General features: G+C 38.4%; 1 protein-coding gene across 1 annotated transcript in view; it reads right to left on the bottom strand.

The window, feature by feature from the left end:
* Window positions 1–23,025, bottom strand: part of EFCAB5 (EF-hand calcium binding domain 5) — a 117,598-nt gene that overhangs the window by 25,664 nt on the left and 68,909 nt on the right. The window contains exons 8-13 of the mRNA XM_037743275.1: window positions 21,532–21,687; window positions 13,500–13,599; window positions 10,535–11,458; window positions 8,642–8,719; window positions 6,710–6,924; window positions 4,953–5,109 (exon numbers count right to left, since the gene is read on the bottom strand). Coding sequence (XP_037599203.1) covers window positions 4,953–5,109; window positions 6,710–6,924; window positions 8,642–8,719; window positions 10,535–11,458; window positions 13,500–13,599; window positions 21,532–21,687 — 1,630 coding nt within the window. The remainder of the gene's footprint in view (window positions 1–4,952; window positions 5,110–6,709; window positions 6,925–8,641; window positions 8,720–10,534; window positions 11,459–13,499; window positions 13,600–21,531; window positions 21,688–23,025) is intronic.

Below are 23,025 nucleotides of genomic sequence, written 5' to 3'. Positions count from 1 at the left end.
GATTTCTATCTCTTTGCTGAATTTCTCATTCATATGGGGACTTGTTTTCCTGATTTCATTGAACCGTCAGTCTGAATTTGCTTATCTTATTGAGTTTCCTTAAGATCATTATTTTAAATTCCTTTCCTGGCAATTAATTAATTTCCTTTTCATCAGTGTCTGCTACTAGAGACACTGATATTCTTTTGGTAGTGCCATGTTTCCTTGATTTATCATGTTTCTTGTGTCCCTGCCTGTGTATTTGGTGGAACAACTGCCTCTTCCAAACTTTCTATAGTGGCTTTTATAGAGGACGATTTTCACCTGTAATTAAAATTTTGTGTGCTACTTGAGATGGACGTAGTGACATTGTTTCCAGATAGGTGAAGTGGTATAGTGTCTGTGCAGTTTCTTCAGCTGTGTTCAACATCAGCAATACCTGTGGGAACCTCAGTGGCCAAGGCTGTAGAAAGTTTGTGGCAGCAGCAGCAGCAGCAGCAGCAGCAGTGGCATATGTTATTAATGTCCTTGATGCTGAGGGCTTTTGGAGTCCTCCTACTCTTGTTTTCCCCACAATAGGGAAACTTAGCTCAGGAGGATCCCTCTTGGTGTCAGGTCTGACATGGCTTATAAGCAGTAGCAATGGGACTGGGTTCCAGGTGCAGGTGCTCAGAGAAGCTGTGGGGTTAGAGTCCGAAGCATAGGATCTCCCAAACTTATTGTGGCTCCTGAGTCTTGGGTGCAAGTTTGCTTTCTGTGGCAGGGTTGAGTGTAGGTTGCCCATAGAGATAGGATCTGTGACTCTGAGGCACTCCCCATGAGCTTGAGCACAGGAGGCTGGGCTGTAGTTGTGATTCTCCCCCAGGGGAGCAGGGCACAGCACTGGCCTGACTCCAGAGAGGAAGCTTGCTCTGGAGGTTTGGGCCCAGGAGGAGGATATGGTTGCAGTATGGGAACCTAAGCAAATAAAACTCAAAGGCGACTCAGCTCCCAGGACATGAAGCACTGTGTAGTAGTGACACAAGACCATGGAATGGTGGGGCTCAGCATTATCCTAGACACTGTAAGACCAGGTACAGTGGCAGCAAGTAACCCAGAAAGGCAGAACACAGCTGTTGTTTGGGCCATAGGTAGTACAAGGAAAAGAATAGCAGTAGCTCCACTTCCCGGGGAGAGGGGTATCTCAGCCACTCAGACTTTAGGGGTCTAGTCCAATTCCAGAGAAGCCAGGTACTAGAGTTGTTTGGCCTGCAGGGCAGAATTCCTTAGCTCAGCCAACGCTCTGCTTCCTTGGGACACAGGTTACTACATCAACTCAGCACTGGGATATGTAGCAGCTCAGCTTGGTCAGGGTATCAATTCCCAGAGGGGAATGTGCTGAAGCATCAGCTCAGAGCTGGGGATGTGACTGTTCTGAGTGGTCAAGGCACCATTTCTTGGGATGCAGGGAGCTTCTTCAACTTAGGCACTGAGGAGAAATGAGCGCTCTGAGTAAGCAAGGAATTGTTTTTCTAGGAGGCAGAGTACTGCCTCACCTTTGGCCCAAGGGAATGAGGGGAGAGAGGTAGATAGAGTGACTCCACCTCCCCTTGGCCTCGTGTGGAAGAGTGCTTGTAGCTCCACTTGGGGATATTTGGCCACTGGCCTGGGGTGGTTCAGTGGTGGCTTAGCCCCAGGGATGAAGGGGCATCGTGACCACTCACCCCTGAGGAAGATAGAGTTCAGCCATAGTTCCAATCCCAAGATGGTGTAGTACAGTAGCCACATGGGCCACAAGTGTCAGGGCACTGTGTCAGGTTCTTCTCTGGGGAGAGCACAGGTTTATGGTCTACAGGCAGCTCCCTCAGCTGGGTTTAATGCCTGTGAGGACTGCAGGGGACCCTAGTAGTGAGGTGTGTAGGTGTTCAAGGTGTTGATGGGAGTTGTTGGGATCTCTTGCTTACTTCCACTTCATAGGTGGAAGTTCTTTCCAGTTTCCACCTGATCTTGGTTGGGGGATGGGGTAGTGGAGGCCTGGCATTGCCTTCTGTTCTCTATGTGGCCATCTGGAGTTTCTGTGCTTACCAAGATTTCTGCTACTCCTCTGATGCAAGATGGCACTCTTCCTCAGTTATTTTTCTTAAATGTAGTTGTTCTGGCTTGCCTTTGTGAGGGAAAGAGGCCCTAAGGGCTTCTAGGTGGCCATCTTGCTGATGTCACCAAAATAAATGTTTCCAAAATGTTTTTTTGTTGTTGTTTTCTGGAGACAGAGTTTTGCTCTTGCTGTCCAGGCTGAAGTGCAATGATGTGATCTTGGCTCACTGCAACCTCTGTCTCCTGGGTTCAAGGGTTCAAGTGATTCTCCTGCCTCAGCCTCCCAAGTAGCTGAGATTACAGGCATGCGCCAGCACACCTGGCTAATTTTTGTATTTTTAATAGAGACAGGGTTTCTCCATATTGGTCAGGCTAATCTCGAATTCCCAACCTCAGGTGATCCGCCCCTTGGCCTCCAAAAGTGCTGGAATTACAGGCGTGAACCACCGCACCCAACCCACCAATTTTTTTTTCTTTTATTTATTTTTTCTTTTTAATTTTATGTCCAACTCCCACTCAGATCCCAAAATGTTTTAATTATAAAAGTGTTAAATGTTCTACCGAAATAGAAATGAACACATTAGAGCAAATTTAGTCATTTAAATAGAAAATTAAAAGGCATAGCCAATAATACTAATAGTTATCCTATGAGAAATAATGAGGAAAAAATGACTTATTCCATTAAATTCTACAATGCAGACAGGTCGCATGTTCTATAGCCTTTTATTTGTGATGTTTCTGCCCAAAAGATTAGGCTGTATTAAACAGGAATAAAAAGGGAAAATGAAGCTGAGTGCGGTGGCTCATGCCTATAGTCCCAGAACTTTGGAAGACTGAGGCAGGGGGATCACTTGAGCCCAGGAGTTCGAGACCAGCCTGTGCAACATAGTAAGACCCTGTCTCTAAAATAATAATAATAATAATAAAAATAAGAAAAAAAAATTAGCCAGGTATGGTGGCACATGATGCCTGTAGTCTTAGCTACTTGGGAGGCTGAGATGGGAGGATCATTTGAGCCTGTGATTAGAGGAGACAGAGGTTAGAGTGAGCCATGATTATGCCACTGCACTCCAGTCTTGGTAACAGAGAGAGATCTTGTCTCTAAAAAAAAGGTGGGGGAGATGACAGACTAAAAGTTTCAAGCTTCCTCTTCCACATAGAAATCTTCCATTTTAAGGACACCAGCAGAAAGCTTTCTAAAAACTTCTAAGCCTATGATTTTATGCTATTTAAATCCCAATTTTAAATCTTGGACACAGAAGCAGTAAGAGTAGAGCTAAACAATAAGCCAAAAAACAAAAGAGCTGTTTGAAGATTTGCCAGTCAGTTATTAGCAATGCTTGAAATTTAGAATATTCTCCCTTTTTAAAGAGGCTAAATCTGCTTTTCTTCTTCCATATTGCCATCAAATCAGCAATCATCTCCTCAGACCAGTGGCTACCAATATGTGTTTAATGAGAGTTATTTTGTATAATATAAGCCTGCTCTTGGAGAGAATAATTGTTCTTGTTTGCAGATATTTTTATCTGGCAGTAGATTCTGCTTCCTCATTGCTGTCCTTGTTCTCATTTGCTGGGCTTAATCCTTTACATTTTATGCTATCTATCTGACCCTATTGCTGTACCTTACCCATATATGAGTCCATATAATTCCACATAATTAGATTCCATATCATCTAATATATGGGACTTCCTGATAACATTATCTTAGGTTCCTTAAATTCTAGGATTAATCATATTTAATGCTTTAATTTTGCAAACAAGGAGACCTGGGTCTATGGAGGTTAAGGAACTTGCCAAAGATCACATGATCATTTAGTGAAGATCCAGTATTGGAACCCAGCTGCTCTAACTATTGTCTAGTGTTCTCTGTAGGATGTGGTTCTGTGTTACAAATTTGCCCACATTGTAAGTGAAAATCACATCATTATGCCTTTTGGAATTTCATTAACTAAATTATCTGGATGTATTCTAAGAAAAGCCAGGTAGTATAATGTAAAGTTTGTAGAAGACATAGTTACTGAAGAGATAACAATCAATAAACTTAGGTACATTTGAAGCTCAACCAATACAATAATTTTTTAGAGGGCTGAAGAACTTAACTAACCTTGACAACTCTTTCCCTTGTGCATTACATACTTTAAAAACTAAAAATCTGGTATACCAAAGTTAACCAGATAAATCTTTAAACCCAGTGACAAGAAAAATAATTTAAACTAAGATCTGATAAAGTGAAGAAAGGAATGTATTATACTGGAATGAGAATTTTCGTAGCTTTTGACTGGTAAATATTGATCATAAGAGAAAAATATAATACATAAAAAGTCACTAAGGAGAATAAGAAGTTAGTAAATTGAAGAGAAATTTGCAAGCCAGTGAAGACAAAGAGATAAAACAAGAAGAGAGAACAAGCAGAACTGTGGACTGGCTTGGATTCTTTTAACCTTAAAAGTGAAGGTAGCCAAGTATATAGAAGGAATCTATAGATTTAAGATGTTGGACAAAGCATTCTGCAACATATTCCACTTCTGATTGTGTTGACAAATGCACAAGTCGTCTAATATTTTCACATCCTTGCCAGCACTTGTTATTTTCCACTTAAAAGATTATAGCCAGAGTTGCGTACAGTAGCAGGTGCCTGTAGTCACAGCTGCTCAGGGGGCTGAGGCAGGAGGATCACTGGAGCCCAGGAATTAGAGTCCAGCCTGGGCAGCACAATGAGACCCTCATCTCTATTATAAAAAATTAAAAATAAATAACATAAATTTATAGCTATACTAGCAGACATGAAGGGTTATCTTGTGGTTTTAGCATAACCAGCGTTTTAACTGTATATGTGTACTGGGACGCTTGAAGTCAAGTTATTACCACAGTTTAAATAAGAATATTATTATATTTTACCTTTCTTCATAGATTCTTTTTCCATTCCCTCCTTGTACGTGTACAAGAGTTCATCAACTTCCATCAGATCCAGGAAGCCTGAGGCATCACTGTCCCATTTCTGAAAGATGGCATCTAGGAGAAGCCTCCGTCGGACTTGGAGAGCATTTTGTCTAAACTAGGGTACAAACAGGATAATAAAGCACAGAAGACACATGTTCATTGTGCTAGCTAGCATCCTGTGTTCATTCCAAAAAAGGTCCATCATCTTTTATTAGAACAGGTTTACTTTGGGGCTAAGCATGATATTAATGGAAAATGCAATGATTCAGCCGTGGCACATGCCTGTAAAGCCAGCCACTCAGGAGGCTGAGGCAGGAGTATCGCTTGAGGCCGGGAGTTGGAAACAAGCCTGGGCAGCATACCGAGACTTTTGTCTTTAAAAAAAAAAAATTTAAATTTTTTTAGAAAAGAAAATACTGTGATTATTTTTAATCCCTTAAATAGCATTTCTGTTTTACATTTAAGCCAAACAAAACAAAACAAAACAGGCATTTTTGGTTATCAGAACTTATTAACATTAGTGTCGCTAAAGTTGGTAAACAACCTTCCACTGCTAAACTTGACTGGCTTTGATGAAAAAAAACAACAGGCATTCTCTGCATTAGTATTCCTTAAGAATCTTTTTTTTTTTTTTTTTTGGCAAATTTCTTCTACAAACCTTAAGAATCTTTGACCATTCTTTTCCACTCCTTCTCTAGTTGTTCAGGAATGTGATAAATACATAGAGTGCTCTGCCTGACTTCTTAGTGAGATTTTAAAATTATTATTATTTTTATTAAGAGACAGTTTTGCTCTGTCACCCAGGATGGAAGAGTGGCATAATTACAGTTCACTGTAACTTTAAATTCCTGAGCCCAAGGGATTTTCCCTCGTTAGCCTCCCAAAGCACTGGAATTACAAGCATAAGCCACTGCACCCTGCCTCAAAGGATATGTTTTTGGTGAAGGGGAATGAATGACGGTATTTAAATAAGGAAAATGACTGTGTTTTAAAAATTCCTTTTTTATGTTTAAGACTGACTAAATTTGACATTAATTTTATTTACCTTTTAGAGTTTTCACTAGGTTAATTATATTAGTGAGATAGTAATTGAATTAATATCTAGATAGATTTAATTGCAAAAATAAAAGGAATATATACTGTTTAAGTAGGAGGAACTGCAATTGAGAAAGTAAAAGAGAATTGTCTAGAATTAGGTTGAGAAGACTCATAAAGCTGATGATTACTGAATAAGCTTACATATTTAACTTACATATTTCATATAAGAGAGAATATATTGTTTATATAAGCTAATGTGTATGTATTTACCTGTCAACCAAGTAAGTAGTAAGTTCTTAGGAAATATATACTACCTGGGTGCTTATGAGTCAAAACATATGCTCAGGCCATAATCATACCTCAGGTATGGTCATACCATAAAGGCACTCACACACAGGCAAATAATGCACACACACACATCTTTGCACATATCCGTATCTGCTTCTCAACCTTCAGAGAAAGAAGAAAGCTATAAAATAAGCCATATCCTGCCAGGAGCAATCATGTTATTATCAGGGGAATGAGTTCTCTGGAGTGTGATCTTAGAACATTTGATGATAAAATAGAATATTTAATGGCCAAGCTTGTTGAAATAAAGTGGTAAGTTTGGTTGCAAATTTTTTACATGAGTCACATCAGGAGCAACTGAGGTTGAGAGATTTACTTATATTACCCACCTTTTCTAAGGCATTCATTTTCTCTTGTTCTGTTTCAACATAGCCCCCCTTAAAAAAGGTGGCCAGAGTCTCACTAATACTCAAGGGAGCATCTTCACCAACAAATGTCTCCAGGAGTTGCACAAACTGGAGCAGATTGAATGAAACTCCATTGAAGGCAGTTCGGCCTTTTACCTCCTTGAAAGACTGAATGTTTCTGATAATTGAGTGTAAATCTGTCAAGCAGGAAATATATACCAAGCAGAAAAGTGAACAATTCTTTCCATTAGGGAAAATAAATGAGTGCCTATTATAATAAATATCTACTATTTTTGCCTATCAGGAATCCATGCTCCCTTCATGAGGACAACATCCTCCTTTTTTCTTTGGAAAAACATCTCTCCACTGTCAGTTCAGATGAGTCAGGTCATACTAAGCCCCCCTCCACTTTTGTGCATGGATGGTCATGCGATATAGGTCTGGCTAACAATTCACATATGATAGCAATGTAATCTACTATAGGCCAACAAGAATTAGCCTCAGAACTTCTGGAAGAACTATTAGGGATGAATCATTCTTTTTGTACTCTTATTGCTGAATTAATAGAATATAAGGTTAGAGATGCTTTCATGACCATTTTTGTCACAACGTGGAGAAAACTGTCTCAAGTTGAAAGTGACACAGAAAAACAGGGCTCAGAGGCAGACAGATAGTATCCTGCTGCTATTGCTGAGCCTTTGAATCTAGTTGTGCCTGAAAAAAGCTGCGCTCTGAACTTTCTAGTTAAATAAATTACTAAATACCACCACCACAACCCCTCCCTCCAAGAATCTTGACTAATATATTTACCATTTAGCTCAATATTATAATATGAAATATATTTCATAAAATGACAGCAAAGTGACTTCCATTTGATTTATTCATTGATTCAAACATTCATGCCCTTATACTTTCTATTTGAGATTTGATGTGACTTAAAAAAATGATTACTCAAACAATTTTTACGTACATTAGTAAAGCAAAATTGACATAAAGATGGCTAAGAAGATGAACATGAACTAGCAGGCCACAAGAGCTTGACCAATGCCATGCATTTTCACCAGAAATTTTGAGGATAGAAAGTTTGTTATTTGAGGCTTAAATGAGAGAAAAATTTGCGGGTAGGAAGAAAATAATCTTGATCTAGTTAGTTCTACAACTTGATGTGAAAGGCAAAACAATATAATAGTTTTTTAGTGAAATATGGGTACTTTTTGGAACAATCATTGTTAAAGACATCGTTTGTCTGAAAGCCAAAAACCACTCCACTCTGTTGAATAGACCTTTCTTTGCAAGTCCTCAAAAACAAGATATATTATCACTTGTCTCAAATGCTTAGATGTGGCACTACCAGGGAAAGGAATAGCTGAAATGATTTCTACTGAGTTTTAGTATCTAATATCTGATTCCCTCTGTATGCTTAGATCATAGTTTTAAAGCAGGTGCAGGGCCATATCATGGTTAAAAACTGTGTACTAATTCCATAAGTTTTAAAGCAGAAGAGCATTCATCAATAGCACATGCCACCATCAATAGTACACCACCACCAAATACATCTATCTGGTATATATTTAGATTCATCAGCTCAAGGAAAAAATAATGACAGGAACACCTTCCCATTCTGTCTTAGCTAAATTCTGTCTTTATCATTGAGTACCACAGTAAATTAAATCCATCTATTGGACTGCCTTCTATTCTTCGTACTTTCATTGTTAACATATACCTGTGAACCTGGAGTTACCATAGATTAAGTTTGCCTGTTCCTCATCTTCAAATTTTACATACTTTGTTTTCCAGTTACAAGTAAAAAATTCACCTGTAAAAACACAATCCATGGTATAGCCAATCAAACTTCACTTTCACGATATTTTTGTTCTAGGGTATAAATGAAAGGAAGATTAAATGAGGAGTTACCTGACCATGACTTTCCTTCTATGTTTTGGGACCTGGGTTCACAGGACTCGTCTTTCTGAACTTCCTTTTTTGTAGTTTCTAAAAGGTACAAATGAAAATGCTTATGAATTAGACATTACACATTCCATTAGCTATTCTAAGGTTAATAAGTGGTAGAAATGCCTGCATATAGAACACCAAAAACTGTAAGTACTTTCCCATATATGCTGTGTCATATCTACTACAGTGAAATCACTTAATAACTTGAATTGTTGAAAGCATCTCTGTAGCAAAAGCTATTTATTGTATCCAGTTTGGCCATACAAAATGAGGGCTACATTTCCCAGCCTCCCTCACAGCTAGTTATTACTATGCAGTAGTCTTCTTTTTATCCTTGGGAGGATATGTTCCAACATCCCTAACAAATGTCTGAAACTGCAGAGAGTACCTATACTTTTGCAGTTTGAAGTGTGACAGAAAAACTAGCCATGAATTTCTTTTTCCTTCTGCACAATTTAATGAGTAAAAGATTTGTTCTTACTGTAAATCTTAACAACCTCAGCATACAATTTTCTTTCTTTCCTTACTAAGTTGAGAACTTTTATCTTTTATTCCCTCCCTCCCTCCCTCCTTTCCTTCCTTCCTTCCCTCCTTCCCTCCTTCCCTCCTTCCCTCCTTCCCTCCTTCCCTCCTTCCTTCCTTCCTTCCTTCCTTCCTTCCTTCCTTCCTTCCTTCCTTTCTAATAGGGTCTCACTTTTTTGATTAGGCTGAATGGAGTGCAGTGGTGTGATCAAGGCTTATTGCAGGATCAACCTCCTGAGGCTCAGGTGACCCTCCTACCTCAGCCTCCTGGGTAGCTGAGACTACAGGTGCATGCCACCATGCCCAACTTTTTTTTTTTTTTTTGAGACAGCATTTCGCCATGTTCCCCAGGCTGGTTTTGAACTTCTGGGCACAAGCCATCCACCTGCCTCAGCCTCTCAAAGTGTTGGGATTACAGGCATGAGCCATTGTGTCCAGCCGAGAACGCTCACCTTTTCACTTCAAAGGTAGTACTTTACAGCTTCTCTTTGGCATATCCAAATTGTCAGCATTATTACTCTTGTGATTGGAGCCATTATTAGGTAGAATAAGGGTTACTTGAACAAGAGTACTGTAGTATCATGACAATCTACGTTACCTGCTCATTAGTCACTTAATCTAGCAGCTATTAAGTGACTAATGAGCAGGTAACATAGACAACATGGATATACTGAACAAAAGGTGCAAGATTTCATTACACTACTCAGACTGATGCACAATTAAAAATGTATAAATTGTTTATTTCCGGAATTTTCCACGTAATAGTTTCTGACCATGGTTGATTGTGGTTAACTGAAACTGTGGAAAGCAAAACCATGGATGAGGGGGGACTACTGTATGCCTAAATTCTGGCCAAAGATGTGATAATAAATATTTGAAATGCAGGATGCATTCTGTCTTAAATATGACTTTCAGAGACTCCTTTAGAACATATATTTTATATTTAACTGAACAAAGCAAGACCCATTTTACAGTTGAAATAAAAGAAAAATTTTAAAGTGGTTTCTTATATCACACACCATATTTAAAACAAAAGGTCTTCTACTACCTTTTCAGAAACCCAATTAAAACACTTCTTCTATAATCTAGTGTGATGGAAATTATACATAAATTGACAATAGAGACATTCTGGTTTGCATTTCACTGGTGAATGTAATTAACTTACTTGCTTTCTGTTCAAGGTCTAGACTCAAGTTGAGCAGCAAAATATGCCTGAGATTTGCATAACCTGATTGCCAGAAAAAATTCTGACTTAAATGAGTATTTTCCGAAAAGACTTTAAAAACCATTCCACAAAACGGACCTGATGTTGTAGAAGAACTGCATTACTACCTGAAAAGTGATCATTCCTACTTGATGTTGGAACTTCCTCTTGCAGTTCAGAACTCAGGAATATTTGCTCTTCATGTATTTGTTCCCAAGACCTCTTTTCCTTTAGAGGGACTTCAATGTGCTCAGAGGGTATGGGCTCCCCAGATTTTGCACTTTTTAACATACTATCTTTTCTTGATTGTGAAGTTGAGCCTATGTCTTCTTGCTCTTCTGAAATTATCTCTCCATACGGTCCTCGTTCTGATTTTTGGTATGGTTCTTCTATTATTGACTCTCTGAGTGATTCCTGTTCTGCAGTTGACATTCTGCGTGATCCCTGTTCTGCTACTGACCCTTTGCGTTGAACTTGTTCTGCAATAGACTCTCTGCGTGACCCCTGTTCTGCAACTGATCCTCTGCGTAACCCTTGTTCTGCAGTTGACTCTCTGCTTGGTCTTTGTTCTGAAACTGAAACTCTGTGTGGTCCTTGTCCTACTATTGAACCTTTGTGCTGTCCTTGTTCTGTAGATGGCACTCTGTGTGTTTCTTGTTCTATTATTAACTCTCTACTTGACCCTTGTTCTAGAGTTGACTCCGTGTGGGTTCCTGGTTGTGTTACTGATTCGATGTACGGTTCTTGTTCTGCAGTTGGCTTTTTGCCTTGTTCTTGTTCTTCAGTTGAAATTTTTTGTGGTCCTTGTTCTGCAGTTACTCGTTTCTGCTCTTCTGGCAGGTTTGCAGGTAGTGTTGATGTTCTCTGTTCATCGAGTTTAGGTTGATCTGGACTTTCTAATAATTTACTTTGGGTTTTGCTAGAATGTTTTGCAGAAAGTAATGTATTCGTCTCTAAGAGCACTTTGTCAAAGCCTTCATAAATGTGTTTCTGATTATCCATGTCTCCCCACAACTCAGATAAGTTCATCTCTTCAAATTCAATGAATGGCCCTAATACAGAAAACAAAACATACCCCTAAACTGTTGATCTTATAAGGCAGAATTAGAGCTATTAAATTAATGCAAAGAAAAGCATTGAGCACAGTGATTGTAATATAGGCCTATTGTTCTAAATAAATATCAGTTACCTTTAGTTGCAACACAATAAAAAGTAAAAAGGTACCTAAAAGAACATAAAAAATGTTTACTACTATAAGTTAGAAATCATCCCTTCCTAAAAGGTGTGATTTTGGAAATAAATAGGATCTCCTTTTGCTACTTGGGGTGTTGCTTAGACTGCCAAGGTAAATAGAATTTGTCCTCCACCTTCGTGGTCCTCCCACAATAAGCATCACATAGGGACGGGAAAGGGGACACATCTTTAATCTCAAATACCTTTTCAATATCTCCAATATAAAACGCAAGTCTTTATCCATGACAATCTTTCACTGAGGCTGTTTTTCCAACATTCATTTTTCCCCCTTTTCTCTTGCCCTCTTCTTTGTTTTTCATTTCTCAATTATTTTCCTCTACAACTTATGTGGACACCTGGAACAGAATACTAGGAAAAGACTGGATAGTATTCACAGAATCTCACTGTTAAACAACAACAGTAAAACCCTGGTGTCCGTACTATAAAGAGTGAAACTCACGCCACAAGACTGTCCCCATTTCCCCCAAAACAGTACTGGTAAGCTATAAAATTGTGATTTTCACAATTTTTAGAAATACTCCAAGTATATCACTCACAGATTTGTATGTATCCAAGTAATAAATCTTCACACAGAAATAAAGTATTGACATTCTTGGCCCGGTATGGTGGCTCACGCCTGTAATCTCAGCAGTTTGGGAGACCAACGTGGGCAAATCGCCTGAGGTCAGGAGTTTGAGACCAGGATGGCCAACATGGCGAAACCCCAGCTGTACTAAAAATACAAAAAATTAGCTGGGTGTAGTGGCAGGTGCCTGTAATCCCAGCTACTTGAGAGGCTGAGGCAGGGAGAATAGCTTGAACCTGGGAGGTGGAGGTTGCAGTGAGCTGAGATCGCACCATTGCACTCCAGCCTGGGCAAGAGTGAGATTCCATCTCAAAAAAAAAAAAAAAAAAAATTGACATTCTTTGGAAAACTCAGCCAGTAAAATACCTTCTCTTTAGAAAAATGAAAATTAAGCTAAGCACAGCCTGTAGTCCTGGCTTACTTGGGAGGCTGAGGCAGGAGGACTGCTGAATCCCAGGAGTTTGAAGCTAGCCTGGGCAACATAGCAAGACCCCATCTCTGAAAAAGTAAAATAAAATGAAAATAAACCCCCAAATTCTATTTGTTTTGGAAATAACATCAAAAGGATATTTTACTATATAAGTGAAGATGTATAAGTAAAATGCTTGGGAAAAGGAAATATTGTTCATATAAATCTTATAATTTCAAGTTGGGCATTAAAATGGAATTACCAGGCTGGGTGCAGTGGCTTATACCTATAATCCCAGTACCCAGGCATTTGAGACTACCCTGGGCAACATGGTGAAACCCTCTCTCTATTAAAAAATACACAAAATTAGCTGGGCATGATGGTGCACACCTGTAGTCCCAGCTACTCAGGTGGCTGAGGTGGGAGAATCATCTCCTATCTGGGAGGTTGAGGCTACAGTGAGTCATAATCATGCTACTGCACTCCAGCCTGGGCAAGAAGAGTAAGACTCTTATCTCAAATAAAATTTTTTTAATAAATAAAATGGAATTACCATTACTAACTTAATTTCTAAAACATTCAGATTGTCACTAAAGCAATTGTTCATTTCAATGAATTTAAAATTGAGTTCTAGCTAAGTTCTGACATAAAAATTTTGAGTATTGCACTATGGGGAAAAATACATCTAGTTGCGATGAAGAGTGAATTTTGTGAGGGGAATAAACACCTAGATATCGTTATCATGATTTAAGAGAGCTATTATGTGAAGGGATTCCATGGTGGTAGAATGGTCTTGTGTTATCATATCAGTACATATCAGTGTACTGAGACACTCCAGCTTGAATACATTCTGAATGGCACTTACATTGTCGTGGGTTTCGAAGTAAACTCCTAAGCATTTGTGAACTATGGTCATAGAATGATTCCAGCAGGGCCAATGTTCTCTGCCGATCCAAAAACCCTACCTAAACAAAGGAGAAAGTTTGTGATTAGTTGTTACAGGAGATTTTTTTCCCTTTTTCCTTTTTTAAAATATATTTTATTGCATTTTAGGTTTTGGGGTACATGTGAAGAACACGCAGGATTGTTGCATAGGTACATAAATGGCAATGTGCTTTGCTGCCTTCCTCTCCATGACCTATATCTGGCATTTTTCCCCATGTTATCCCTCCCCAACTCCCCACCCCACGCTGTCCCTTCCCTAGCTCGCCCCCACAGACCTCAGTGTGTGATGCTTCCCTCCCTGTGTCCATGTGTTCTCATTGCTCAACACTCTCCTATGAGTAAGAACATGTGGTGTTTGATTTTCTGTTCTTGTGTTAGTTTGCTGAGAATGATGGTTTCCAGGTTCATCCATGTCCCTACAAAGGACACGAACTCATCACTTTTTATGGCTGCATAGTATTCCATGGTGTATATGTGCCACATTTTCCCTTTCCAGTCTATCATCGATGGGCATTTGGGTTGGTTCCAAGTCTTTGAAAAAGTTTTGCAATCTACTCATCTGACAAAGGGCTAATATCCAGAATTTACAAAGAACTAAAACAGATTTACAAGAAAAAAACAAACAAACCCATTCAAAAGTGGGGGAAGGATATGAACAGACACTTTTCAAAATAAGACATATCATATATGAAGCCAACAAACATATGAAAAAAGGCTCGTCATCACTGGTCATTAGAAAAATGCAAATCAAAATTACATTGAGATACCATCTCACGCCAGTTAGAATGGTGATCATTAAAAGATCCGGAGACAACAGATGCTGGAGAGGATGTGGAGAAATAGGAACACTTTCACACTGTTGGTGGAAGTATAAGTTAGTTCAACCGTTGTGGCAATTCCTCAAGGACTTAGAAATAGAAATTCTATTTGACCCAGCAATCCCATTACTGGGTATATATCATACTATTATATATAGCTATAGGATTATAAATCGTACTATTATAAGGACCCATGCACACGAATGTTCATTGCAGCACTGTTACAGGAGATTTAAGATTTTTATGCAGTTGGAATGTGGCTTATTGAAGCTTTTGTCATTACTACCACCACAATAATCATTATTATGTAAATAAAAGCTGCAGCATCAATATCAGGAAAGTTATATCTTGCCTTTAGGCTTATTCTCTACTTTCCCATCCTGTGACATGTCAAAATGACCTCTACTTAGTAAATGTTTAAGAAATATTTATGACTCACTTATTGATGGCTAAATCCAATGTATAATTATATTGGATTGTTCTTATATTACCTGACCTGAGTATGTCACTTGAAACAGTTAATGCTCCCTACTTGTTCTTTTTCAATTGTTATTTTTGAAAAAAATTCTAATTATAGAAAAATAGAGAAAATGATAAAATTAACATTGTGTTCCCAATACCCAGAAATAATGATTGTTAACATTTTGCGTATGTGCTTTAAAAAGTCTGATATAGCAACACAGTGAGACCCCATTGCTTCAAAAAATAAAAAATTAGCCTGGCATGGTGGTGCACACCTGTAGTCCTAGCTACTCCAGAGGCTGGGGCCGGAGGATCACTTGATTTGCAGTGAGCTATGATCATGCCACTGCACTCCAGCCTGGCTGACAGAGCAAGACCTTGTCTCAAAAACAAAAACAAAAATACCTGATATAGTACGTATGTCTTTCTTCAAATTGATTTTATTTACTCAAAATTGAGATTTAATTCATGTATGTAAAGAAATATATTTTATTCTTTTTAACTGCAATAAGGCATTCTGTAATATGAAAACGCCATAATTAAAAAAAACAACTCCTCTATTGATGGGCAGTTCGATTATTTTTAACATTTTGATATCAACATAATGCTGCAATGGATATCCTTATGCACATCTCCTTGTGTACATGTGCAAACATTTCTCTAGGGTTAATAACTAGAAGTAGAATTACTGGATTATATAATGTATACATTTTCAACTTTATTAGTTATAGCCAAATTGTGTCACAAAATGTTCATACCAATTTACATTCTCGCCAGCATTGAATGAGAGTATTATTTCTCGATATCTACACCAATACTTGATATTGTTAGAGTTTATTATTTTTTCTAATCTGATAGATAAAAATGGTATCATTATTTTAATTTGCATTTCCCTGATTACTAGTGAGATTTAATATATTTTCATACACTTACATATTTGAGTTTTTCCTCTTCTACGAATGGGTTATTCATATCCTTTTCCCATTTTTCAGTTGGGACCAGTTGTCTATTTATTTATTTATTTATTTATTTATTTGAGATGGAGTCTTGGTCTGTCTCCCAGGCTGGAGTGCAGTGGCATGATCTTGGCTCACTGCAACCTCTGCCTCCCAGGTTCAAGCAATTTGCCTGCCTCAGCCTCCAAACTAGCTGGGACTACAGGTACCCGCCACCACGCCCGGCTAATTTTTTGTGTTTTTAGTAGAGACGGGGTTTCACCATGTTAGCTAGGATGGTCTCAATCTCCTGATCTCATGATCCACCTGCCTCAGCCTCCTAAAGTGCTGGGATTACAGGTGTGAGCCCCCACACTTGGCCCAGTTGTTTATTTCTTACAAATGTGTAAAATTTTGAGAATGACCATTCTTTTATTTACATAACAAATATTTTTCCCCAGTTTATCTCTTATCTTTCAATTTAACTTCTGGTGAGTTTAGCCATATCAATGTTATCCATTAATTTTGAGGATATATATTAATTTTGAGGTAGTCAAATATATAAATCATTTCCTTTTGATATACAGTGACTAACCAATGAATGATACTGGAACAATTAATTTTTCATATTGGGAAAAACATAAAAGTAGATCCCACCCTCATAATGAGGAAAAGTGGATTCTAGCTGATCAGAAACCTAGATGTGGAAAACAAAATTTAATATATTTTAGAAGCAGCCAGGTGTGAGTCACCATGCCTGTCTGCTTCTAAAGCTTTTTTAGACAAGGTCTTACTAAGGAATACTCCTAAGGAATACTCCAGATAAGCACAAACCATTTTGAGTTCAAAATATATGCTCTAAATTGGCTTCTTATTTATTTTTTATTTTTTATTTTTTGGAGACTGGGTCTCACTCTGTCACCCAAACTGGAGTGCAGTGGCATGATCATAGCTCATTGCATCCTTGAATTCCTGGACTCAAGCCATCCTCCTGCCTCAGCCTCCTGAGTCACTGGGATTACAGGTATGAGCCACCACACCTGGCTGCTTCTAAAATTTTTTAAATTTTGTTTTCCACATCTAGATTTATAATGAGAACTCACTTTTCCTCATTAATGAGAGTGGAATCTACTTTTATAATTTTCCCAATATGGAAAAATTACATTTTTATATAATTTTTGTCCTAGTATAACTCATCGATTACTCCTTTTCCCAATGATTTATACTGCCACCTGTGTTATGTACTAAATTCTCACATGCTCTTGCATCTGATGCCAAATCTAATATTCTGTTCCACTGATTTGTCTATTCCAGTACCAAAGCCAAAGCTATTTTAATTAATATAACTTTATTTTAAAAATAAGCTCTTTGGGAGGCCGAGGCGGGTGAATCACCTGAGGTCGGGAGTTCAAGACCAGCCTGATCAACATGGTGAAACTCCTTCTTGAAATAATACTAATAAGCTCCTGCACAGCAAAATAAACCATCTCTCATTCTGTAGCTTGTCTGTTTACTCTGTTTACACCCAACCTGAATATACACTTTTCATAATAAAGACGTACAAGGCCAGGTACGGTGGCTCACACCTGTAATCACTGCACTTTGGGAGGCCTGGCAGATCGCTTGAACCCAAGAATTCCAGACTAGCTTGGACAACATGGTGAAACCCAATCTCTACAAAAATTATCTGGGCCTGGTGGCATGGCTTATAATCCCACCTATTTGGGAGGCTGTAATAAGAGGATCACTCAAACCCTCAAGAGGTTGAGGCTGCAATGAACTGTGATGTTGCTACTGCACTCCAGCCTGAATGACAGAGTGAGATCTATCTCAGAAAAAAAGGTAGAAGACATACGCGCAGCCAACAAACATATAGCAAAATGTTCAACATTGATAATCATTAGAGAAATGCAAATCAAAACCACAATGAGATACATCTCACACCAGTCAGAATGGCTATTATTAAAAAGTCAAAAAATAACAGATGCTGGCAAGGCTGCAGAGGAAAGGGAATGCTTATACACAGTTGGTAGAATGTAAATTAGTTCAGCCATTGTGAAAGCTGTTTGGTGATTTCTCAAAGAACCCAAAGCAGAATTACCATTTGACCCAGCAATCCTATTATTATTGGGTATATAACCAAAGGAACAGAAATTGTTCTAACATAAAGGCACATGCACGCATATGTTCATTGCAGCACTATTCACAATAGCAAAGACATGGAAACAACCTAAATGTGAATCAATGGTAGACTGTATAAAGAAAATGTGGTACAAGCCAAGTATAGTGGTTCATGCCTGTAATTCCCCCACTTTGGGAGGCCGAGGAGGGAGAATCACTTGAGCTCAAGAGTTCAAGAGCAGCCTGGGTAACGCAGTGAGTTACTGTCTCTACAAAAAAATAAAAAATTAGACCTGCATGGTGGTATGTACCTGTAGTCCTAGCTACAGGTAGAAATCCCTTTTCTACTAAAAATACAAAAATTAGCCGGGGCGGTGCCTCACGCCTGTAACACCATTCACTCGGGAGGTTGAGGCAGGAGGATCGCTTGAACCTGGGAGGTAGAGGTTGCAGTGAGCTGAGATGGTGCCACTGCACTGCAACCTGGGTGACAGAGTGAGACTTGTCTCCAAAAAAAAAAAAAAGGCTACATGATATCTCAAGATATTGGTGTACTATTATTTTTAAAGCATTCCTCTATATAGTATTTCATTAACCTCTCTCTTTTTCTTCATTTATAAACAATGCAACAAGAATTTTCTTTATATGTGTACTTTTAAATTTACTGGTGCTTTTATTTCTATGGAATAACAATTTTAGGAATGGCTTGCCTGGCTGAAGCATGTATGTATTTTTTATTTAAGCAGAAATATCCAGAATGCTTTGCAAAAATACAACTATTAAATTTTCACCAGGAATGTTTGCGAAACGTTTTTCCTCTATTTGTATCAGCGATAGGTATTATCATTAAAAACTATTTTTGGTCACCTATTGAATGAATATATAATGATTTCATGAATTGGGTATTCATATCTTTGCCCACATTTTGGGGAGTGGTGTTGCTTATATAGAGTCCTGCCGTCAGAGAAAGGAAAGTCTAGCTCAGTGCCACAATACTTGTTGACTCTGACTGTGGTGTATATAGTTCATCTCATTGGGTCATCTGGAAGTTTTATTTTGGTATTTGCTTTTTATGTTCTTAATTCTCCTTATTCTAACCCAGGTGTCTTCCTGGGGTACTATCAGAACTTTCATAGTCCTCATCTCCGCACATCCACTGTCCTTTACACACAGGTATTTAGGAATACTCATCACCTTTCCTCTGGCCACAGAAGTGAAAGGGAGTACCATCAGGTCCATCTACCTAGATCCTGCCTTCTACAGCTACTATTCTTCCTCTTCAGTGCCATGTAGGATTTAGGACTTCTCTATGAAGCTTGTAGTCTCTGAGCTATACCTAGAAAATGAAATGCAAGTTCCTGCTGTTTTTAAATTTCCTCTCAATCTACCTGGGATTTCAAGAGGTGTCAATAATGTTGCCCTCAATCTTCAACCATGATTGGAGCTCAGAAATGGGAGATCAGGTGCTAACCTTGACTTAGGGACCCAGACAACCTCTAAACTCTAGTCACATGCACTCCAACCTCCTTCTCTCATCAGCTGGTCACAATTTCCCATTGACAGAATAACTGCTTTGATGCCATATTTTGCATTCTTCCTTACTTTATGATTCTCCATTGTTTCTTAAGGGCCCAGCATTTTCAATCTAAAGTCTGGGCTTCTAGAACTTTTATTTCAGCTACTGGTTAAAAATATACAATCACGGCTGGATGTGGTGGCTCACGCTTGTAATCCCAGGGCTTTGGGAGGCCAAGGTGGGAAGATCTCTTGCACCAGGACTTCAAGAACAGCCTGGGCAACATAGTGAGACTCTGTTTCTACAAAAGTTTAAAAATTAGCCAGGCATGGTGGTATATGCTTGGAGTCCTAACTATTCGGGAGCCTGAGGTGGGAGGATCACTTGAACCCAGGAGGTAGAGGCTGTAGCGAGCTATGATCATGCTGCTTCATTCTAGCCTGGGTGATACAGTGAGGATCTCTCTCTCTCATAAATGTTATTATGCTATGCATTTTTGAGCTTTGTTCCCAGATATATATTCCATTCAGAAACGCATCTAACTTCTTTTTTGCAGACTCTATCTTCCCTCTGAAGGGGTTAAAATATGCTATTCTGACATATTGACTATTTAAGTTAAAGACACTTGAAAAGCAACAGATATGAGAAAATCACTTGACCTTCGTGCTGTTTCTTCAAAGCAGAAGATGAAATTCCCGTGTGAAATTAACTCTCCCTATACTATAAGGAAAGGCATAATTGTTATCTTCAAGGATGAGAAGTTGAGACCAACAGAATACTGTACAGACCTTGTTAGAATAACTCTTATCTTTTAAGACTCCCGACATAATTTAGTCACATTTTCACATTTTGGTATTCTTTGTCCAATCCAGTACATAAGTAACTGACTCTAACTGCCTCTTTGGGTCTTCATTCTCTGAAGAGGACTCCTGTGCCATATAAAACTTGTAACTAAATTTGTATGTTTTTCTCCTGTTATTTTATCTTATGTCAGATTAATGCTCAGACCCAGCAGGAATCCTATGAGGAAGGAGGTGTAGTTTTTCCACCCCTGCACTTTCAATATCAGCACATAACTATTGCTTGAATGATGGGAAGAAAAGCAAAGAATGAAAGCAAACCTTAGCTAATTTCTCTAAATATTATCTCACTATGTTTGTTACAGCACATGAATTGGTGTTAAATTGGCCAACAGAGAATAGTTGTCCTTCAGGCATTTTACCCAGGAGTAAAATTTTGACACCTATGTTACCCAGTGTTTACTAAAAGCTCTGTTAAAAGAAGCAATATTCAATAAGGATTGGCTGAAAGACACACAGACATTTCAGATTTTACAAAATATATTCCTGACTTCATTCAAATTAGCATAGATCTGAGAACGTAGATTGCAACATTCTGGTTCTTTTAAGAATTGCTTTTTCTGAATTGCAGTCCAGTGTGGCATTGTTTGCCTACATTTAAAATAGCTATAAGAAACTGCCCTAAAAAAGTTGTCACTGTTTAATCTATTACAAGCCCATCATAAAAGATTTTCACTTCAGCACAAAAGGGCCCCTTTAATAAAGAGACACTCCTAACTAATTTGAACACCAAATTTCTGTACTTCTTAGCACTAGTTTGTAATTATCTTGTAAACATTGTTGATAACGTGTTTGGTCGTGTTTCCCTTTTCACATTAGATCCTACTAGGAAGCTTAGATCCAAACTTGTAAACAACCCACAACAAATATTTAGGTCATTATGCTATGTATTTTGGGGCTTTGTCCCAAGCTTCATTTACTAACCCCTCTCTTACATTTTTCTTCTTTCATCCTACTTTTAGTTTACATTTTGTTGTTGCATTTTATCTATTCTGTGAGCTTCCTTATATCCTTTCTGGACATGGAGATACAAACAAGCAAGTATAAGGTTCATAAAAAAATATATTTCAGTAAAGTTTGTATCTATTTTGTAGAGATGAGGTTTCACCATATTGTCCAGGCTGGTCTCAAACTCCTGGGCTCAAGCAATCCACCAGCCTCAGCCTCCTAAAGTGCTGGGATTACAAGTGTGAGCCACAGAACCCAGCCAAGAAGCAATTCTTTAAATGTCTTAACCCACCTTCCCGTGGTCACAATGTAGGAAAAGTTCAGCGAACATCTGCCTCTGGATGTCAGCTTTTATGATCTTCCGGAATTCATCTGCAGAGTGGCAAAGGTGCTTAAGGAGTTCCTCAAACATTTCACTCTTCAAGTCTTTAATATGTGAAGAGATGTACTACAGAGAAAAAAGAGAGGGTAAATGATTGACTTAAAACCATGCTCTACTTGGATTTTCTCCAGGATTCAATGTGCATGAAATACATTGGCTGTAAAATATTTCCATATGATTTGCTTATCACTTAGATGAAGCATTTTCATGTTAGCTGCTCTAAAAGCTGTCATGCAGAGAGAGGTAACTAATGCAGTCCCCAATACCACACATCAGTGGGACTAGATATTTTTGGAGCAATTTCCCTCTATGTCACATCAACATTATATAGGGCAGACTTTCCTTACAGTATGAAACAGCAGCAGTCACCTATAAAATGCTACTTGCAAATTAAAAGTTCTAAAAATTGAATGGAGTTTTTCTATGGTATATGGTATATAAGAGCATATGTGTTGCAAGACTGGCTGCATTTAATTAATGGAGTGTAAGGGACAAGGATCATGGGTGGCTTTTTGTTTTTTGATAATGCAATAAGGTATCATTATTTGTCTATGATTTTCTTTTAAAAGTATAGGGACTGAAAACTTCTATACTCCTTGGCCATTTCTCTTGATTCCTGTTGAGTAGATTCCAAGAAGTGGAATTTCTAGCTTAGAGGATTAATGCACCTGAATATTTTGTAGGTTTGACATGGGGCTTGTACCTTTGGCACTCCTGTCACTAATGCATGAGTGACTATTTCTTCTCAGCCTCACCATCAGTGTGTATTGGCATCTGGGTTTTTGCCAATTTGATAGGTCAGGAACAAATTACGTTCTTGATCTCTGCTTTACTGTAAGAGATAGAAGGTATCCTGTGATAGAGAGAAGTGATCAAGCACTGCAAGAGTTTGAATGGACTCCTTTCAAAGTGTGAGCTCAGCTCACAGCCAATGATTTCCTCCCCTGCCTCATGCACAGAAGTAGCCAGAATTATACTGGATGACCCCACTTCTGTAGCCATAAATGACTGAACCAGGGGGAACACTTAACTTCAGGCCATTCAGATTCTCTCCACTAGGAATTAGGGATTAGAACTGAATAACAGCCAGTTAATTTGAGTGGGCCTGAATTTGTGAATGTGTAGTGGAGGCAAAACTTTCCCTTTACTCTCTTAGGGTCTTTGGCTGGGCCTGAGAATTAAATTGACATAAGATAGGTTAGTAGGAGAAAGGCATAAAAATTTAATATAAATTTTATATGACATAGGAACTGTCATAAAGAAATGAAGACCCAAAGAAATGGCAAAAACTACATGCTTTTATTAATATGTTGGGTTGAACAAAGAGAGGCAATTGTGGAAAAGTAACCTAAATTATGTTGGGAAGCTAAAAGGAAGATAATAATTCTTTGTTTTTTTTTTTTT

Source organism: Cebus imitator, unplaced genomic scaffold (assembly GCF_001604975.1).
Source record: "Cebus imitator isolate Cc_AM_T3 unplaced genomic scaffold, Cebus_imitator-1.0 Scaffold140, whole genome shotgun sequence".
NCBI classification, from domain to species: domain Eukaryota; kingdom Metazoa; phylum Chordata; class Mammalia; order Primates; family Cebidae; genus Cebus; species Cebus imitator.
The sequence above is the reverse complement of the archived record's forward strand: the minus strand, read 5'-3'. Positions and strand labels throughout refer to the sequence as shown.